We start from the raw sequence: 21,616 nt of genomic DNA, 5'->3' as shown, positions 1-21,616 counted from the left end.
GCTTGCCTCTCTAATATTGTATCTTGGATGACCTCAAATACCCTCAAGTTGAACACTGATAACACAGAGGTGCAGTTCAACCGAAAATCCCCGACCCCACCATCTCTGTGGTGGCCGACCGAGCTGAACCCTCCCCCGTTGCCCGTTACATCCGCCCGGAATCTGGGTTTTCAAATAGACAATGAGCTATCATGCAAGACCCATATCTAAAAAGTCGCCTCCGCATGCTTTGGCAAATTGCTCATGATAAAAAAAGATCTCTCCCTACTTGCCCATGGATGCTATGAGAACTATTGTGCACGCACTCATCACCTCCCATCTGGACTATGCCAATAGCCTATATGTGGGGGCCCCAGCGTATCTTCTACATCAGTTACAGATTGTTCAGAACGCGGCGGCTAGATTGATTTGCAACACCTCCTATCGCTACTCTATCTCGCCGCACTTAAAGAACTTGCACTGGCTCCCGATAGTATACCGCACTCAGTTCAAAGACTGGTCTTGACCTTCAGGGCCCTGAATGGGAAGGGACCTGGCTATCTTAGACACAGGCTCAAGCTAGTTCACTCATCACGAGCCCTCAGATCCAACCACCTCCGCCTACTGCTCCCTCCTCACTTCCATCGCAGAGCTTTTGCGGTGGTCACTGCCAAGCTATGCAATGCCCTTCCATTAAATCTCAGACTGATCGAATCAGAATCTAAATTCAGGGGAAAATTGAAGACATGGCTGTTCTCCAGCTATTAGCGCCCATGATCTCTACCGCTGCTGTCCTCAGCGCCGGGACACCTCCGTTGGGGGTAGCCGTGCGCTTTACAAAATTCATAAATAAAAATAAATAAATAAAAAATAAATTGGTCGTAAATTGCGACCTACCTCATTAATATTCATGAGGTAGATCTACTGCGCCCCCATTAGGAATTGCTGTTTATAGGTTGTATGTTTTTGTATATTCACAAAAATTCGCAATTTGGATATCGCAATCCCTAAAACTAATACATAAGGCCCTATATTCTTATCCACTGGGTTCATACACGCTTAAAAATCTAGTAGTTCTAGACAACAAAAATTAATGGACAACATGACAAAGCCTCACAACAGTACTTCAGACTCATTTTGCACAGATTTGGGGCTAGATGTATGAAGTTTCCGACTGCAAAAATGCATTTTGGTATGTAGTTAATACCAAATTATGATTCGGTAACATGTTACCGAATTGCAATTTTGAGTTGCGAATACATACCAATTCAGAACTTAGAAGGGGCGTGTTTAGGGCGTCCCTTCCAATTACGGAAACAGAATGGGATGCATGAATGTTTGTGACTGAAATGCGGTCACAAAACTTTCGCTCTCTACCACCAACTCAAAGTTGTTCGTAACGCATTCGCAAATGGGAAGGGGTCCTCTTGGAACCACTGTCTGCTCTTAAAAAATAAAAATAAAACTTTTCATTAAAACATTTTTAAACGCATCCCGTTTTCCTTTAAGGAAAACGGACTGCATTTAAAAAGAAAGACTGCTTTATTAAAAACCAATCACAGACATGGTGGTCTGCTAACCCCAGCAGGCCACCGCCCCCGTGATGGCAGCAAACCGTAGTGGGTAACAAATTCCGACATAACTCATTAATATTCATAAGGTAGATCTATTTGTGATCCACTCCTAATCACTAATGGGCCAAATTTTACTTTTGTACATTGGCAATTGCTATTTGGTAATTGCTATTACATCTTCATTCGTCTTGCCCTCACTTACTTGTCTACATGTACATTCACAACACAGACAGCCATGGGTGACCAACCCTATCTTGCTCAGTTTGTGTTATTGGTAGTAACATCTACATCTTCTTATTGAAATATTTAATCAGACGAAAACTAGGGTACATTAGGAAAAGCTTTTTCACCGTGGCATACAACTAGCATCGTAGGGATGGGTCTCTCTATCAGTCTACAGTGGATCGGCCATCTACTACAGCGCAGTACAGACATCTTTTTTGACTGTTCATAGAGTGATCTTGTGTGGAAAGGCCATGGTTCCCTACCTCTAGCGCTGCCTAATAAACTTCAGCTATGTGAACACTGACTTTCACTGTTTTCCTAAAAATAACAAAATCTTGCTTGCATTTAGGCTCGCAGCCCATAATGCTTTTTCTTTTTTTCGCTTGGCGCTTGGCTCAATAAATCACATTATGTTTCTCTTTTTCGAATTAGCCGTTTTCTTTTCATTTCATTGATTCCATTATTTTTCAATATGATTATCAATATTTCACTGCCAGTTGACATTAATCCAGCCAAAATCTCCTCTTCACTCTTTAAACAACTTTCCATGCCCATTTCCTCACTTCTCAATCTCTCTTTAAGAGAGGGTTATCTCCCCACTGAATGGAAGGCGGCTCAGGTCATTCCTATTTTCAAGAACACTAAGGCCCCTATGGAAGATCTCTCCAACTTCCAATCCATTTCCTTACTACCCCCTCCTGAGCAAGTTATTAGAAAGGTACATCAATAAACATCTGTCTGACTGTTGAATCTACTGGTAGCCTTGATCCTTCTCAATCTGGATTCAGGTGGTGGATGTCACGGACAATATTAGGCTTTCAGCCGCATTCGACACAGTCTCCCACCAGATCTTATTTAGGAGACTGGAATAAATTGAACTCAGAGCTTTCTCTCCTCACGCTCCCAGACCGTTAACCTAGGCCCTTTTCGGTCAAAGACTATGGAGATGAGGTGTGCCTCAGGGCTCATGTCTGAGCCCCACCGTGTTCAACATATATGTCGCTCCCTTGGCCGACCTCCTTAGGACATTTGGTTTCACTCCAATTTCATTTGCTGATGATACTCAGCTTCTTTTTTCAATCAACAAATCCACTCCTGCAGCCCAGTCCACTTTCTCCACAGGTATGATAGCCATCTCCAATTGGATGAGGAGCAATTTCCTCCAATTTAACGCAGGGAAGACTGAGATCATGCTCTTTGGAGATACACCTCTGCTGTGGTCACCGGAGTGGTGACCTGTGGAGCTTGGCGATTCCCCTGTACCTAAGACTGTTGTCAAGAATCAGGCACTGACCATGAAAGAACATGTGGCCTATACGGCTGGCTTCTGTTTTCACGTGCTCGGTTTGTTAGGGCGAGTTTTCCATTTTCTCCCAGAATCCACACAAAATCCCTCATTCAGACATTGGTATTAAACCGATTAGACTACTGTAATGCTCTCCTGGTCTCAGCTAATGATTCCTCGTTGTGCAGATTGCAGGTAGTCCAGAACACTGCGCCGCACCTTGTCTCGAATGCTCCACCCAGAACGGCTTCCCTTCCCCTTCTTCAACAGCTTTACGTGCTCCTAGTGAGCACGCGAATTAAGTTTAAAATCTGCTGCATCGTCCATAAGGCCATGTATGGCAAGGGCCCCACTTACCTTGCTAAGAAACGTAATCAGTATATCCCTACCAGCTCAGGAACCTAATCCCTTCTCCTGGTAACCCGGTTTAAGAAATCAAGGATGGGTGGGAAAGCTTTCTCTCACCTTGCTTCGCTCTATAGTAACCAGTTCCCCACCTATCTGAGACATTGCCCTGACCATCTTCAATTTAGACTGCTACTCAAGACTGTTCTATTTTAATCTTTGTCTTCCTTCAGCTTTCTGATGCTTGTCTGCAGCGCAGAGATACCCCTTTGGGGTTGATTCAGGCGCTCTACAAAACACATAAAATAAAAAATAAATAAATAAATAAATTTGTTGGACTAATTTGCCAAATTACCGCTCTTTCTAGGAGATGCCTAGAATGTAGCCCCCTTGATACACGCAATTCAAATTGTTTTGATCACGTAGAGGTAGATGAAGCAACTACCTGGAGATAATCTGAATGTGCTCTTAGGTGTTGGGTTCAGAGCATTAATTCCGTGTGTAGTGCAGTCAGACAAAGGTGGAACCACCTACATTACCACGGCCCTGTAATACTGATCGCATCGAGTCGATGTAATGGTTCGCCCTTTATCTCCTTTGGGTAAGCAAGCAGATATGCGCTTTTGAATATCTACCAAATAAATATAGAATCTTTGGTAATGGGTACTGTTTCTTTAACTTCCCCAGCATCAGAAATATGTGTTTTCCAACGGCTGTGAGACGCCACTGAGCATCTTGACCGTGGCTCTCTCCGGTTGATGTTACGGCTTGCCCGTTATCCCCCCCCTGGTAAATAAACTACTTTGCGTTTTGATATGGTAGATTGAGGATGTTTCCTTTATAGTTCGATTCGTAATTAGGGGTCTACCGTGATTTCTACTTCCAGCATTGAAAGGGCAGTTACGGGAAACAGAACATAAACAAGTGCTGGCGATACTGTCCATTTCACCAACAGAAACGGTAAGCTGGTTAACTACGGGCATACTTAAAAGCTGACGTTCTCTGTGTAAAATATTAGGTAGTGTTCACTTATGTGTGAAAACACGCGCTTACTCTTTAACAAGTGTGTACGCATTCGAAAGCTGACCTCTATTATATGAGGTGTCAGGCAGTGTTCACTAATGTGTTATACCTTTAACAAGTGTGTACACATTCGGAAGCTGACCTCTAGTATATGAGGTGTCAGGCAGTGTTCACTAATGTGCTATAACAAACCCGCAATTTAAACAGATGTATATACATCAGGAAGTTGATTTCTTTTGTGTGAGGTGTCAGGTAGTTAATACACGTCCGCAACTTTAACAAATATGGACATACCAGTAACTTATGGCCTTTCACGTTCTATTTCTAGCATCGTGGTGTATATTGCGGGAAACCAGCAGTTATCCTGAACGCGGTTTTCTCCTACTGATATTATTATTCATCTGAAAAGATTCTTAATGGTAAGTCACCCTTATATTCAAAACCGCATTCGCATTCTGAATCAATCTTCTTGAGAATCAAGAATTGGGGACATTTTGAATAATTAGTATTTTTAAATACCAGCCAATCTCCCTATGTACTCTGTTATAATCCTGTAATACATTTGGTAAAATCCTGCGAAGAAATTTCTACCATTAAGGCAATCTGTATTCGCTTTGGGTAAAGTAAATAATAGATAAAAGTGACATTTCCATGGTCAGACACAGATATAACTCTAATTTTCAAAGATAGGACCCTTATAACTGCATTGAATTAGAGTACACACGATGTTTAACTATAGGTTAAATAAGATCCAAAAATCGGAAGGTTTATAAAAGGTATCACATAACTACAATTGTGATGTGCATTTTTTTCAGACTAAACATTAAGCCAGGTGAAGTGTAACTCCACCGAGATGATAGGTGTTGATATACACACAAGGAACAATTAGAGAACACTCATCCCGTGTTTCTCCTGGGTAAGACAACAGTGAATGACTTTAGCCCCTATACTCATGCATTTTCATTTCCTAGTCACCAGGCTATATCCCAATCATTAATATATGTTCTGATGGGTATATATACACCATTAGATAATCTATTTGATTCCCACTTTTTTGAACTATCATTCCTTGATTTTTCGTGTTTAATTACAAAACCACTGCTCAAATGTAAAATCTTTAGTTTGTACCTTATGTAGCTATATGGTTTAGCTGCATTTTGTAGGGAGTAGTTGTTATGTAAGCACAGCAATATGTATTATTAATTGAATGATGGGAGTTTTTTATGACCCTTTTATGTTTTTAATTTATTTCATATATGTTTTACAGATTGATTGTGGCTCCTGATGAAGGCGTTCTGTTGATAACGCCGAAACGCGCGTCGATGTGTTGTATTTTTCGCCACTGTTTCGCCACCTATTTCCCGGTCCGGTCCTCGGATGCTTGATTCCGTTCTGGGAAGGACATGGCTTTTGTAGTTCGGACTGGACTGTTCCCATGGGGCACAGGGTCAGAGCTGATTTGCATATCGCCATTGTCTAACCCAGGGTGGTGTGGAGTGCAAAAAAACGATGGATTTGGGCCCAGATCTTTGGACTGGGGTGAATGTGTGACATTGATCCACATTCGGTCCATCACCTGTTGTGTTTGCAATTACCGCCATAAGTGCGCTGGGGATGCTCAGACGTGGGTCCCAGGCACTCCACACCACTTGGAGTCAAGCTAGCCGGGCTGATGAGAGGTGTTACCTCGAAACCGGTCCGGTCCTCGGATGCTTGATTCCGTTCTGGGAAGGACATGGCTTTTGTAGTTCGGACTGGACTATTCCCATGGGGCACAGGGTCAGAGCTGATTTGCATATCGCCATTGTCTAACCCAGGGTGGTGTGGAGTCCAAAAAAACGATGGATTTGGGCCCAGATCTTTGGACTGGGGTGAATGTGTGACATTGATCCACAATCGGTCCATCACCTGTTGTGTTTGCAATTACCGCCATAAGTGCGCTGGGGATGCTCAGACGTGGGTCCCAGGCACTCCACACCACTTGGAGTCAAGGTAGCCGGGCTGATGAGAGGTGTTACTTCGAAACCGGTCCGGTCCTCGGATGCTTGATTCCGTTCTGGGAAGTACATGGCTTTTGTAGTTCGGACTGGACTGTTCCCATGGGGCACAGGGTCAGAGCTGATTTGCATATCGCCATTGTCTAACCCAGGGTGGTGTGGAGTGCAAAAAAACGATGGATTTGGGGCCAGATCTTTGGACTGGGGTGAATGTGTGACATTGATCCACATTCGGTCCATCACCTTTTGTTTTTGCGTTTATAACAATAGTATCATGCAATAACTTGCTACAGGCAAGCAGCCTGAAATGCCACACCCCTGGAAGCTGCATTCCCACGTCAATCTCTCCATTTGAAGCAATTACTACAGATATCAATGCACTTGACCTAGGAGACCATTAAACCAGGAGAATTTGAGGGCTGCAGAACAAGAATTTCATCCCCGGCCGGTTATAAATCTACAAGTCCTATTTTCTTTATATAGCACGAACAAGACCCGAAGGTCTCAGAGCGCTTTACATGAGCGCCAGTTGCGGACACATTCATTTTTGTTAGGCATGGGGAGATTAAGTGATTTGCCCAGAATCACAGGATGTTGAGCGTCCCTGCGGAGACACAAATTCAGTTCCCCAGCTTCGAGGTCGACCGCCCTAGCCTTTAGGCTCTGGTACTTTTTAAGCCTTTTACATATTTTATGATTTTCTATTTCCCTACTTGCTTTTAATACCTTTTGATTTTAATGAAACTGTATACATTATATACTTAGCAATAGGAGGCTTACAATCAGCTCTTGTGTCTCCTGGTCTATCAGTGTGTAATTCACATTTTTGTTCCGCCCACCACAGCATATCACATGGGGCACAGGGTAAGCCAATATTAGACATTGGTTGCATCCTGCTCTTTCACAGTGTACACAAAGGTAATCAGTCCCCTTGTACAGTTTTACAAACAACTTTCACAAATATTGGCAAAACCAAAGGTTGGCAGCCAGTGGCAGACCAATTTGCTTTGCCAATGATAGTTTACCGTGTTAGGTGTTTAATGTGGTGACTTTCAATGTAATCTATAACGTGTAACCTGATAGTAGGGAAAGCTCCCAGTCACCCATGAGATGAATATATTTACCGCTATGTTACACAGCTCAAACAATACCAATTGCTCAAGTGTAGTCCCAGGTGTGATCCATAATTCACTATGACAATCTTCAGACCAGGTGCAAATGTCTTTTCTCTGTGAGAAATCAACTTTGACTACATGGCCTACCTTTAAACATTTAGCAAAATAGCAAGAGTGCAAACTGATCAATAAAACCTTTTAGCACAAATGAAAAGCTAATATTTGTGATTCAACGGGTCTGATTAAGACAACTACTGGCGCCCGGGATTATGGATCTGTATGATCAGGAATCTACACATGCTGCAGACCAAAGCTTTAACAGGATCGTGGGGGCGGGGGGAGGGGTAATTGTTATATAGCAGACTTCTGATGGGCTAATTCGTCCCCAAGCTCAATACTGATAACAGAGAAATAGTTTTTACGATGGTGCTGCCCGGGAGAAAGAGATGTGGGTTGTAATCTTATTCAGCGCCAAGAAACCAATCTGTGTATGTGCACTTTATAAGTAATTTTAACAGAACAATCAATAAGTAGCACTTGAATTTTCCCTCTGGTTGTAAGACTCTGCACAACAATCAACTACACATGCCTGTACATCACTGTAATTATAATTTCCTTTTTCTCTGAAGCTAACGTAAACCTTTGAGCTTTTTGCCACTCCCAGACCCCCACAGCTAGCCTCCAACAGCTTGCAGGTGCCCGCCTGATGAACTCCGAAAGGTTCAGTGGGTGATTTCGTTATGTAGAAGACCTTCTTTATCTCCATCTAAAGAGCATAGAAAGCTTTATACAATTCCAACGTGGGCTAAAAACCCATCTCTCCCAACCAGTTAGTGGTCTAGCCAACAATTAACTTCTATGGTTGACGATACCTAATCACCAACTACTGTTGCCTTTCTCCTTCCCTTGCGCTCCGCGAAGATTTCTAAAGAGGCTGAGAAGCACAGTAAATTCTACAAAAACTGACTGAACTCGATAAAAATTGCTGCTTTTCACTAGTACCCCTTATAAGCACATAGAGTACCCAATAGCACTGAACAGAAAACACGTGGTGAATACCAGCCTGAGTATCTTATCAATGAAGAATAGATAGCAGTATTAAGAGGTGTCAACAACAAGAGGTCTTCAACCCTGAGAACTACCAATGTCAAACCACCTTTAACATCAACTCAATTAATGCGGCAGTAACTATGAAAAAATTAACAACCCTCAGAGATCTGCAGAGGTGATGAGATTTGAAGTTGCGAGACTGAAGAAGGGGGCGGTCCAATCCCTGTTTCCCTGGCTATACTCACTCCCTTCCAGATGATTGACAGGAAATATGGCAGGAAAAAATGCCTTGAGAAAAAAATATCTTCATAAAAAGACCGATGCTACAAACAGTGAGTGAAGCACACCTTTGCTCCACAGATAGAGCAGTCTTTTGTCTATGTCTATGGTAACAGATTTTTATTTTTCTCTTTTAAAAATAATGACATGGAAAATATTGGCGAAGCACTGCAGCTCCATATGCTTTAGGTGCACTGAGATATCGTTATGGGTTTAAAATAGGTTGTGTTTATTTTCTTACAAAATATATTAAAACATACAGGGGAATGTGACTTTGCATAGACAGTGCTTATCTACATTTTGTTAGAATGATTTTTCCGTTGAAGAAGTGTTCAGAGATTTTGCACGTTCATGGAAATCTTCTAATGAATATAACTATTGAACAAGATGCTATGATAGTAAACCTCTGCAGCACCCCAAAGAATTATATATATATAATAGTGATAGTGGGTAACAGGAATAGTTCCCCGTGCTAAACTCACAGTACACAGATACGCTACTGGCGATGTAAGTACAATACATTAAAAAAAATACTGAGATAGGTAACAGTTTCAGATAACAATTTCTTGAGATAATTTCTTTATTCATTCACGTGGTTAATTTCTTATACAACCAACCCGTGTTTTGCGCACACTGCGCTTATTCGGGGCATATATGAATACCATATCCTCTCATGTGTCGCTCCCTTAAGAGTGGGTGCTTCCCCCAGTCTCTTAGTATATGGTCTTCAAACTCTGGATTGCTACTTGTTTCGAGTACGCATAAATTGATGGTGTCTCTTCCTATGCAACTAGCATCCATCAATATCAGCTCCATAAACGATTCTCTTAGCTTTTTATATGACACTTTAACAGATGTTACACAATTTCTTTAAGGTTGAAATGTCTCCTTGCTTCTCTTAGTTCCCCATGATAAGGGACTTGCGTCTTCTACAGCAACCTCCTTCCTCTGTTACGTCTTCCAATACACTGGAAAACGTAACAGAGGAAGGAGGTTGATTGAGGAGAAAAATAAAAGTGATGATCACAAGAAATTCTGTTGTTACTTAACTCAGTATTTGTGTGTGTGTGTTTATATATGTATGTATGTGTATATATATATAGATATGTATGTACATATATATATATATGTATGTGTATATATATATCTCTATAGATATAGATATGTATATGCAGACACACATGTATATATTAGATATATTTACTGCACTTTAGGTATTAGGTGTGACGCAGACTGTTCTCCAAGACAGAGAAGTGCTTTAACAGAGCACGAAGAAAGGGGAAACATCATTTACCACGAAGGCATTACCACTAATGACGTTTACCACGTGACACTTACCACGCAAACGTCTTTACAACGAGGGTGCCTTCCACGACCGTCTTTACCACGGGCTGGGGGGGGAGACGTGGTATTCCTTCAAGTCGTTCTGCGTGGGCTTGGGGGGGCTGGGGGAGGCTCAGGGGGGGCTGGGGAGGGGTGCTCGGTGGGGGCCTGGGGGTGTCTCCCCCCAAAAAAACAAACAAAGGAGCGGATTACTCAAATTTAAAAAAACGCACTTCAGTACCACCGAAATAAAAGGAAAGTGCCTCCCCCAAAGACGTGCCGTGTACGTCAAAATAGCAGTCCTTTTTTAGTTTTGGAAGACGTGTTTTGACGCTTGTTTCGATGGTGGATGGAAGTACGGGCTGCTGGTGAAAGACAGGAAGGTGTCAGGTAAGAAAATAATCGTTATCATTTGTGCTTAAAGGACGTTAAAATGCGTGGTATAATCCTTCGTTGCAAATTCCAGCGTGGTAAAGCCACTTGCGAACTAAAATTCGCGTGGTAATGCCATGCGTGGAACATGTAATCGTGGTAAAATCATATATTCGAAGAAAGACATCGAGAACAATGTTAAGTGCATAGAACAGTATACTATGTGTGTGTGGTTGGGGGGAGAGCAAGGGTGGTGGGGCAGAGTCAAAACAAGATGTCAAAATTGCACTTTCGTGTATTGTGTCGCCTTAGAGGCTTTTAGATGTAATACTTTTAGTTGGAGTAATAACATGAGTACAGACATAGAAGTATTTCCTTTCCAGATTATGAAGAACCTATCTTCTATCATAAACACTGAAGCGTCTTTTACAAAAAAAGTTTGTCCTTCGTTTGTTGGGTCAAAAAGCTACAAATATATACAACGAACAGATCACTAACTAACTAGAGATTAACAGACACTTTGGGGTTCAGAGATGAAAGAGTAAGGAAAAAAGGCACTTTACTCACTTGTCCTGGGACTCGATGTACACGTAAAGGTGAGGTTCGAAACACTTCGAGAGGATACCATGGAATGGGTTCTCAGGGGCTTTTGGCTTCTTTGGCTGAAAGAATGAAGGAATATTCTGTGATGTTTGCAAACAATCTCATGGTAATGCATGTAATATCGACTCAGGATCCCTTTCCTTCATGTTTCTGTTTGACTCAGGCCAGGGGGCTTAATTAGAGTTTGGCAGACAGGGATCTCCGCTACAAACAAGGGGAAGTATCCTCTGGTGGTACCTATACTGATTCCACTGGGTGAAACCTTTACCCACCAGCTCAACTGATACCGGGACAAAGGACCTCCGATGGTCTGCCTTATTTCGGCAGATAATCCTACTTAATTGGTTCCTGTTCCGGACCACCAGGGACAATTTGGCGGTCTCGAGTAGGAAATGTAATAAATGACAACCATCGGGTGGTAGAACATTTCCTTCGTCTTAAGGCCATTTGCTTCTAGTATGCCAGTAAACAATCCCTGCTTACATAATTTGTTTTCTTTGTGAAAAACGAACAACTTTTCAGTGCAGGTGCACTGATCATGGCACCTGCACAGCAAAGTGCCAATGTCTTCAGTGGAGCTACTGAGGCAGTGGCCCTGCTGAAGGCTGTGCCTGCTTGGAGGAAATCTCTAAACATGGCAGGCTGTAGTTCACTCGGGCACCAGAGTACAGCCCTCCTATTTACCTGGTGGGATGGAGAATAGCCAGGCAAGCACTAAATAAGCACTTGCGTTTACAATTAAAGCATTCTTTTTAAAAGTTGCATCAATGGGGCGGCCCATCCAAAAGAAAGGGCAATAACTTTGTATCATGAACTCGTCAAGCCAGGAAGCACCTCAACCTCAGTGCTGTGCCCATGCATTCAACATGGCACTACAACATAAACCCCGGGCATGCACTGTGACAGGCATGGAACCTTTCATTATCCCCAAAGCTTGCCATGCTGCTGTGTGCTGCAGAAGAAAGACCCAATGGTTGAAAAGGTGCTACTGGGCATGGAGGTATGAAGCAAGTGTCTCACAAGTGTGAGATCACACGAGAAACGGATGGGAGAAACAAGTAATTCAATGGCCCTGCTGTCTAATGAAGATTCAAAGAATGAATGTTACAGTGCTGGAAAGTCATATGGTTCGATGGTGCTAGTAAAGAGGAAAACAGATTCTAGCATTAAAAGTAAGTGCTCTGAGGTGTTGAGATTGTGGCACTGAGTCTCAGAGTTGGAACTGCTTCCTTACTCTTGGAATGCTGCACCACAGGAACTCAATAGTGCACTCTCCATGTTGCAAGACAGCACACGGCAGGCTGAATTGACAAGATTTGCTTGAACTGCAGGTGAAGCACGCTTTAACCTCCCGGTCTGGGATTAACTCTGCTAGATGTGCAGATTTAGCAGACACACTGTGGATATGAATGATGTTGGCACAAAGAAACACTAGCACATCACGCAGGCCACTAGGATGTGGCTTTAGTACACGGGGTAACAGTATAACGCTCTCCATAATTGCCATCTGAGCCAACTCCTCATGTATCCCTAAAGCTACCAACCAACTTCTTGAATGCTATGGGCCTTATTTTGAGTGCTCAGATAATCCCAATAGGGCAGATAACAGGAGCAACCGAGACCATCAGGACTAGAAAATGAGTTGGTCACTTGGAGACTACTTCCTGCTGAAAGCACCCAACATCTCCAGGAGGAAATCTAGCATGCTATACAACGGAATCAGAACGGAAAGACATGTTATCACATTTTATTCCCCAAAAATATGTGATACAAATTATTTCCAACCCCTAAGAGTTACCGATGTCCCAGGTATCTGTAACTCGGAGGAAGAGTAGCGACAGGCAATTTTTTTGGCCCCCTTGTAATTCCACCAAAACTAATGAAGAAAGAAGACAACATTTTAATAAGGCATTTTAGAGTGGGCAAATGTGCTTCTTGTTTCCTGGTACAAATTTTGTTGTATGGTCTAAACATGCATTTATTTCCTGTGAATTTTATTACAGAACTTAACAACTTACATTTGCAGGTTTATTAAACGGAAACACAAAGAGAGGTATCATATGTTGTTCCCCAAAGCCATTGAACACCAGCACACGATGAAGGTAAAACAACATAGACCATTCTCAATCAAGAACTGGCCTGGATTTTACAATAGCTTGAAGGATATTTGTGAATATTTAGCACCCTTGAAAGAGAAGTTCAGACCTCACAAGGGCTTTACATTAGTGTACTAGAATTATTAAAAAGCTAAGAGGAAGTGGAATTAGGGTGGTAGCAGATAAAGAGGCTAATACAGTCTCATATCCTGCTGTAGCGGGCTATACTGGCCATTAAAGGCCTGCTACGGCAAGGGCCTTTAACAAGGAAGCGGGCCTATAATGGCCTGTATAGCGCAGCTATGGCGATCTATAAGGCTAGTAGAAAATTCTGTCACTAGAGGGCACAATGTACTAAAAAATAAAACAAAGGCGTTCAGTGAGCCCGAGGGGATTTAAATCCCTCGGGACTCCATGAGGTTTTGTTCACAGCAATACCAGTGAATGACAAAGATTGAAATGTTGGAGCTGCGGGCTTTTACTAACCATTAGAAGCCTGGAGAACGCCACTGTCTTCAATGGAACTTCGAATGTTCCAGTGTTCTAATATAGCCTTAAAGCCCACCATAGCGGACTATACCGAACATTAAAGGCCCGCTCCAGCGTTAAAGGCCTAAGCCGAAGGGAGCAGGACTTTAATGCCGGTATAGTACAGCTACAGAGGGCTATAAGGCTATTAGAACATTCCATCACAAGAGGGCAGAATGTTCTAACAAATAAAACAAATGCCTCACAGAGCCCGAGGATTGAAATCCCCTTGGGCTTCATGAGGCCTTCGTTCACAGCAACAGCTGTACAGAACAATATTGATATGTTGGAATTCCGGGCTTCTACCGGCCATTAGAAGCTTGGAGCACTCCATTTTTCTCAATGGAGCTCCCAACATTCCAAAGTTCTAATACTAAGTAAGCAATACTGATGTAGAATAGTCTTTAAACTCTAGTCTACCTATACAGTTGTATGTGATTTCATAGAAAAACAATTTCATCGAATACCATTACTGAGAAACCATTTCATGTAAACTGTTTAATAGAAATTTTCAAAATGAATGCCATTTACTTTTTCATAGAAACCATTCACAGAATTACCTATTGGCAGTAATTGGGTGCTGAATGCTTAATTTTTTAAGTGTAAAGGCAATGGTTGCAGGTCTTACTTTCAGAAACAGTTTTGTCAGAGATACTTATTTCAGTGAATTACTTCAAGGGACATTATTTCATATTTATATCTTTTACATTATCAAACAATTACTTTGGAGGCTTTTATTCGTTGACCCATCACCACCCATAAACACAATCAATCCCTGCCCCCTGAAAACCCTCAACACAAGTAAACTACACTCGCCTCTAGAGCCTAAAAGCCCTTTCTACCCCAAAAATCCACTATCCCAGAACCATAAAATCACTCACTACCCCTAACTCCACCCATTCCTGAACCCTAAACACCCCTTCTATGCCTAAACCCCACTCATTCCATACCCCTACAACACCTCAGTATGCCCAAACTCCACCCATCTCTGAACCCTAAACAACACACACTGGCTTAAAACATCAAAAATCCATGACCCATAAGAACACGTCATCACCCTAAACTACTCATCCCTGAACCCAAAAAACCCTTTCTACATCTAAAATCCACCCATCCCTGAATCCTTAAAACCCCTCCCTTCCCAAAACTTCAACCCATCTTGAACCCAAAAAACTCTTCACCAGCCCAGACGCTACCCATAACTAAACCTTAAAAACCCTCACCAGCCCTAATCCTTGCACATCCATGAATCCTAAGACGACTTAACACTTTTACACTTCACCCATTCCTGAAACCTACTCATTCATAAACCTTAAAAACCCCTCACCACCCATATACTCCACCCATCTGTGAACCATAAAAACCCCTTTCTCTGCTTAAACTGCAATTATTGCTGACCCCCTAAAAGCACAGGTGAATCCTCTCAAACCAGCCAGTTCGAGGCCTCTTGCCAGAACACCTTTTCTGGCAAAGATTCTACAGAGACGTCACTATGCATGTTTCTTTAAACACATAGTCTCTTAGGAGAATTTCAAAAGGGGTTTCTCCTGGTTTGTAGTAGAATAAGGCTTGTTTGATCTACGAGAATGTCAGTTGAAGACAGAGGATGAGAAGTCAGTTGCACGGTTGGAAATTCTTGGCCTCCAAACTGCAATGAATGCCAATATTTATTTATTTATTTATTTATTTATTTAATTTGTATGGCGCGTTATAACCTCAGGGGTCTCTAAGCGCTGTCTGTCCAAATTTACGTGAGAGGTGTTACGTGATACGATGTTACATTCACTTGAAATCGGCATGCCGCTAAGGTCTGCTCCATGCTTGTTTGTACAACACAGTTTTTAGTTTTTTTCTGAAGGGAAGTAGATTACTTTCCTTCCTGAGGTCTGAATCCAAATTATTCCACAAAGCTGGAAGCACGTTGGAGAACGCGCGCCCCCCCACTGTGGTCAGCTTGAAGCGAGATTGGGACAAGAAGGTAGCGTCCGATGAACGCAAGGTCCTGCCTGGTGTATAGGGGGATATTCGGGATTTCAGATATTTGGGTGCCTTGCCGTACAACGCCTTGTGAGCAATACACAATCCCTTGAATACGATTCGCTGACGTATTGGGAGCCAATGTAGCTCCTGCATCAGGGGGGAGGCATGGGCAGTCCTGGGTTTATTGAATATAAGCCTAGCTGCATCATTCATGACACCCTGAAGCTTGTCCAGCAGCCGCTGAGGCAGGCCTAAGTATAGAGAGTTACCGTAGTCCAGCCTAGCCAGAATTGTGGCTGAGACTACATGTCTCAGAGTGGAGAATGAAAGCAAAGCAGAGATCTTCCTAAGCTGTTTTAAAAGGCCTATACAGGTGCCCACAACCGTGGAAACCTGTTTTTCCATAGATAGTTTGTTATCCACAAATAGGCCTAGGCTTTTGACTGCTGCTGCCGGTTTTGGTGGTGTACCCAACTCTCTAGGCCAGAATTTGTCGCTCCAGGGGTTGCCCGAGATGGAAATGGGCAAGACTTCCGTCTTGTCTGGATTGACCTTCAGAGAGTTCTCAGACATCCAGTTTACTGTGGTTTTTAGTATGTCCTGTAGCCTAGTGTATGCTCCTGGGCCATCATCCAGCCGGATGATGATCTGGGTGTCATCGGCATAGTTATACACTAGGCAGTCCATCTTGTTCAGGAGAGCAATTAATGGCTGCAGGTAGATGTTAAAAAGTAGGGGTGACAACGCAGAGCCCTGTGGGACGCCGCAGGTGATAGGCGCGGGGGTGGAAAGTAAATCGCCCAGCTGCACTCGTTGTGTCCTACCCTGCAGGAAAGAAGCGAGCCATGCATGTGCTGTGCCTATAACACCAAAGGCACTCAACCGCGACAGAAGCTGTTTATGACACACGGTGTCAAACGCCGCGGAGAGGTCCAATAGTATCAAGGCACTTGGTGTTTTTACATCATAATATGCGTTATGTTTTGCTGGATAGACTTTGACCATTGTATTCTGCTGGATCCACTGAACATGATAGCTGGAGTCAAGGGCACACTTTAGCTTGATTTCATTGTGGTTTGTCTTATGCACCTTCAAGTTTCTAAAACAGGGCAACTTGTGATGTAGATATAGAATTTAGAAAGTAGATTGCGTATCTTCAACCCCTTCAGTGCTGCGCGAACTCCGCGGCGGTGCTGAAGGTTCTAAAGAACCAATAGAACCATGACGGAACGGTTCCGCCATAAGCACAGGCCAACCAACGCTCATGACGGAACCGTTCCGTCATGAGCATGGAAGGGGTTAAGTGAGTAGTGACGGTTGGTAACCATTACTTGCAGGAGCCTCTGTATGCTACTCATATGATCTGCAAGGAATACAGTACCTACTTTCTTACTCCACTGTCAGACCATCCTTTCACTGCACCAGTCAATTATGATGTTCAGAAGAGTAATCACTTTCTCCTGTTTTATTTAATGTACATATGAAACTATTGCATGATATCTTGATGGCACAGGAGTAAGCGCTTGCACATCTATGCAGTAGACACTCTACTGGTGGTGATTACACAGTGGACTTTATCTAAGTTGGTTGTGGATACTAATAGTTGGATGAGGGCATTTGGTTGATAATAAACATCACCAAAATTTAACTACTGTGAGTGCGCTCACCACACATGTTGAGGAAACTGAAATGCCCACATGGACAATGGAAATTTAATTAGGCCAAAATAAACCTGCATAGCAATGTAAAAATGCTTGAAGCCAGAAAAAAATGTCAACTTTTAGGCTAAAAAAGTGTTTACGTCCATCAGAGAGCTAAGTTACAACCTTTCTTGGCAGAGTCCTTAACAACTTCCTTACTAAATTACTGCAGTAATATCCTTGACAGTGCTTCTCAAAAGATCTTAAGCCAACTTGAGATCCAAGATTCGGGACTCGGCATCCCAGGCTATAGCAGGCCGTCAAGTCCTGATCCAAAGTGCCACATGTTAAGGCTTTGATACCTTTGTTTAAACCTATATAAGTGCCACCCACAGCAGATTGCTCAAGGGGGATAGAACAGTAATCTTTTATATCCCAGGGAGAATCTTAATACCTTTTTGCTTGACGGTAACGTTATGTCAGTGTACCAGGATTGCCTGGTGCCTGGATACTCAAGGGTTTTGAAAGCAACAAAGTGGTGAAAAGAATGCTTGAGTTAATTTCAGCCACTGGCAATAACTCAGCTGCATACTAGTCCATCATTATTCGTCCAATGAGCCACTCTAGACAGAGATCTACCATATGCAAATCAGTCAAGGTGTTGAATGAATAGGATAGGCCAGCCCGACCTGCCAGGCCAGGTCTGCAGTTACACGACGGGCGAAAAACTACAGATTGGAATGCAGCCCAGAGAAACCACTAGTGGCTTGGATTATAGCAAGGATTTCTTACATCGATTTTTTGTTTGTTACATGTATCTTTATTAACTGTTGACTATAAAACAAAATGGCAAAGAAACGAAGAACAGTTACTTATTTTAAAGCCTCTGTACTTTTTTTTCAAAGAAACAATTTCATAAGGCTCTAACTATTCCCAGATTAAGCTGTCAAAGAGACATTAATTGTATTTTGTTATTAAGATGGGCAGTTAAAGGATAGGTAGGTTGCAGTCTCAAACGCCTGCTGAATCAGCAAACCCGCATACACTGCAGTTATTGATAAATATGGTATTTTCCTTTTTTTAAGAGCAGTAAACATTTTTGAAGTAAACAAATGTCAGCTTATGGAGACCAGACTATAAATTGTTCATGTTTTATCTTTGTAGAAGAGCAGTCCTACTTTACACGTTCTATTTCAGCCTGCTGGGAACGGGAGTGTGTGCGGATTGTCTAATATTTCGGACGCCCGCCTTTTGTGCCCATTCTTCTACAAAGCCTCTGATCCCCGAGAACAGAAATGGAGTCACAGCCCTGGGGATTCGGCACACCACATGTTGAGCGCATTTGTTCTCCTTTGCCATCTCGAGAGGGGTGGACATACAGATGTTGAAAAAATTGCATTTCCTGGGAGTAAAACACCTCTGGGAGAGGCATTTAAGATAAGGGCAATCCTACACCAATGCACATTCTCTTCCAGTTCAGACGCCATCTGTCCAAAGACAATGAAGGGGAGGAGGGTAAACATCCAGGGATGGTAAAGCCCCACTATACAACAGGTGATAAACCCTTTTCAGGACCATGGCCAGGTGGCAAGACTTGGATAATGAGTCAGGCGACATCTCTCAATCTCAGGGCTCTTTGTGCGCCGTCCTTCACCTCTTTCTCCCGCTGCCCTTTAACCTCTGCAGCTAGTTCACACCAGTGCTGATAACATCTTGATGTAAAAGGGCGTAGGACTCTACAGAACTTCCGAGTTCATTCCAACTAAGAAGCTGACCGTTGTTTCTTACCAGCTGCGCGGTGTTAGATAACATTCAGAGTGGGGGTCACAGATCACTTTGCTCCGCTCTATTGGCTCCAGCTTCATGTGGCCATGGAACTTTGAAAATGGATTAGATTACCACTAACCTCACGGAGCGCTAATCACGTTCTGTGGCCCTGGACCACCAAAGGGAGGAACTCTCAGCTTGTCCACTAGCCACCCTTCACTGGAGGCCACCTGTGCAAGGAGTCGCAATATAAAAAGACTGCTGAGGCCCCCAACTTAATGTACTTAGTGGCTACAAAGGGAAGGGAGATTGTAGGCTCTAGTTTATCACGAGAAGCCACAGGTCAATGCAGCAACGAGGCCTATTTGTAGCCCCTGTATCAGCACTGCGAGACCCTCTCCTTCTTGCAAACTTGCCCACACCCATCATATTAAAGGCTACTCTGACAGCTAGGCCACATTTGATGAAGGCATTGCACTCTACCTGGTCATCTGTCTTGTGCACTAGGCTCCCTTTCTCTGGGCACTGTGTAGCAACGAAACTTTTAACAAGTGTTGGCAAAGCCAGTCGTTTTGGTTCAGAATAGTAATTACGTTTTTTTAAAACTGTTTGACACTAACGTGCAAGCTTTTGTCACTGAGCACTGGTCTGGCACTCACTGTGACAGCGAAGGCTTATGTGATCCAGGCAACAAAAGTACATTCCTGAGTTTAGGTGTAAGTTTCCCTCCCACCCTGCAGAAAACAAACCACAAACACACATATGCAATAGTGTGAGCTCTAAACACACCAAACAGCTGAGAGTTAACATGCCCAGACTCACAGTTGTGGAGGCCGAATCCCTACACAGGATTGTGCCCCAGCTGTGGCATGTCTTTAAGGGAAAGGAGCTTTGTGAGCCCCCTGGTGAACCGAAAGTACTGGCCATGCTTTCACTAACCGTACTATACCAGCCGTCACACGTGTGCCAAAATGACTGCTTAGGGGGAAGGGAAAAACCTGGTAGGACAGGAAGCTTGAATCGAAGGACATCTGGTGGCAAAAGTGGTCCAAGAGGCCCATGGGCAAGGCATAATGAGGTGATGATGGCAGGAAATCAAGGGAAGGATTAAGGACGCACTAGCATTGAGCAATGGTGGCCGGCTCCCGACGTCTATAGGGCAGCAGTCGTTTGCCATCCCCACAGTTAAATCCACACCAGAGAGTGCAAGCCCTCGAGCTAATTTTTTAAAACACAGGACTGACAGTGCAGGGCGGGGGAAGAAGGAAGCAAGCAGGACCAGGGAGGGAGCTCAGGAGAAGGATGTGGACCCATCGTGAGGTTCTGACAGCTTTGTCAGGAACCTGTTCATTCAGGTGCTTTTGGGGGGTGGTGAAGGCACCTCACTTCTGCCCTATGCACAGCCACAGCCTTAGCACCCGTCCACAAGACTAAGGTTTTCCGTCATTTCTCACTGGGCGGGTGCTGGATTTTTCCACTGCAAGGTAATGATGTGTTTTGCAATTAGCAGGGTTCGGTCCAAGAAACGGGAAGCAGTTCTGTGGTTCTTAAAACGCTTATAGAAGCACAAATCCATCACTTCTTAGGTATCTAGATCATGAATGTCCGTATGAGACGAGAGCCTTTGTGTCACCTAAGCCCAATAGACTCAACTGATGGGTGCGCAAGTCTAAATATTGAGTTTTAAATATCGACCTACAGTAATATCAAGTTGTAAATATCGTAGGGAAAGAATATCGAAATCAAGAATATCGACGACCAGAATATCGATCTGGAGGTAAGAAATATTGTTTTTGTTAATATCGAAGTTAGTAATATTGATAGCAAAAATATTGATGTCACTAATATCGATATTTATATTAGTGTTATATATTTTATTTTGTATTTTATATGTTTGTGTTTATATTTTTTGTTAAGTATTGTACTGGTTTTTGAACATATGTTTAACATTTTTAGAAGGTAGTAATGTTTGTTTAAGTAAATTATGCGTTTTAGTACCGTACCAGGTTGTGGGATTATAGAGGAATGGGCTGGGAATTAAATGAATTATAGTAAATTCATTAAAAAAAATGAGGAATTAGTCATTATTTCTAAGTAAATTTTGTGTTTTAGTTCTGTAGCGGGTTGTGGGTTTAATTTATTTTAAAATATTTATTAATTGGTAATTAATTTTTATTAATTGGTAAATAATTTTCATTAATTGATTAATTGGTAATTATATTAAGTTTATTCATTTATTATTGGAGTGCATTTTGAGTTTATAGGGGAACAAGGTTGGAAGTAATTCAATTCTTATTAAGTAATTATTAGTGTTATTGTTTGGTATTGACAATTTATAGTTAATTATTAATTGGTAATACATTTTTAATAATTGTTTTGGCTTTGAAAAATTAATTAATTGTTATTTAATTATTAATAGGTAATCAGTTTTTATT

At 42.5% G+C, this 21,616-nt stretch overlaps 1 protein-coding gene and 1 long non-coding RNA gene across 2 annotated transcripts in view; one reads left to right on the top strand and one right to left on the bottom strand.

The window, feature by feature from the left end:
- Positions 1 to 21,616, bottom strand: part of LOC147668673 (vacuolar protein sorting-associated protein 53 homolog) — a 508,123-nt gene that overhangs the window by 345,740 nt on the left and 140,767 nt on the right. The window contains exon 7 of the mRNA XM_086948529.1: positions 11,135 to 11,229. Within this exon, the coding sequence (XP_086804655.1) occupies positions 11,135 to 11,229 (95 nt within the window). The remainder of the gene's footprint in view (positions 1 to 11,134; positions 11,230 to 21,616) is intronic.
- On the top strand, positions 4,776 to 5,769 carry LOC147668675 (uncharacterized). Its single transcript, XR_015303843.1, has 3 exons — positions 4,776 to 4,850; positions 5,247 to 5,347; positions 5,699 to 5,769. It is a non-coding gene; the product is annotated as an uncharacterized LOC147668675 (long non-coding RNA).

This window comes from Lissotriton vulgaris, unplaced genomic scaffold, assembly GCF_964263255.1.
Source record: "Lissotriton vulgaris unplaced genomic scaffold, aLisVul1.2 SCAFFOLD_1307, whole genome shotgun sequence".
NCBI lineage: Eukaryota > Metazoa > Chordata > Amphibia > Caudata > Salamandridae > Lissotriton > Lissotriton vulgaris.
The sequence above is the reverse complement of the archived record's forward strand: the minus strand, read 5'-3'. Positions and strand labels throughout refer to the sequence as shown.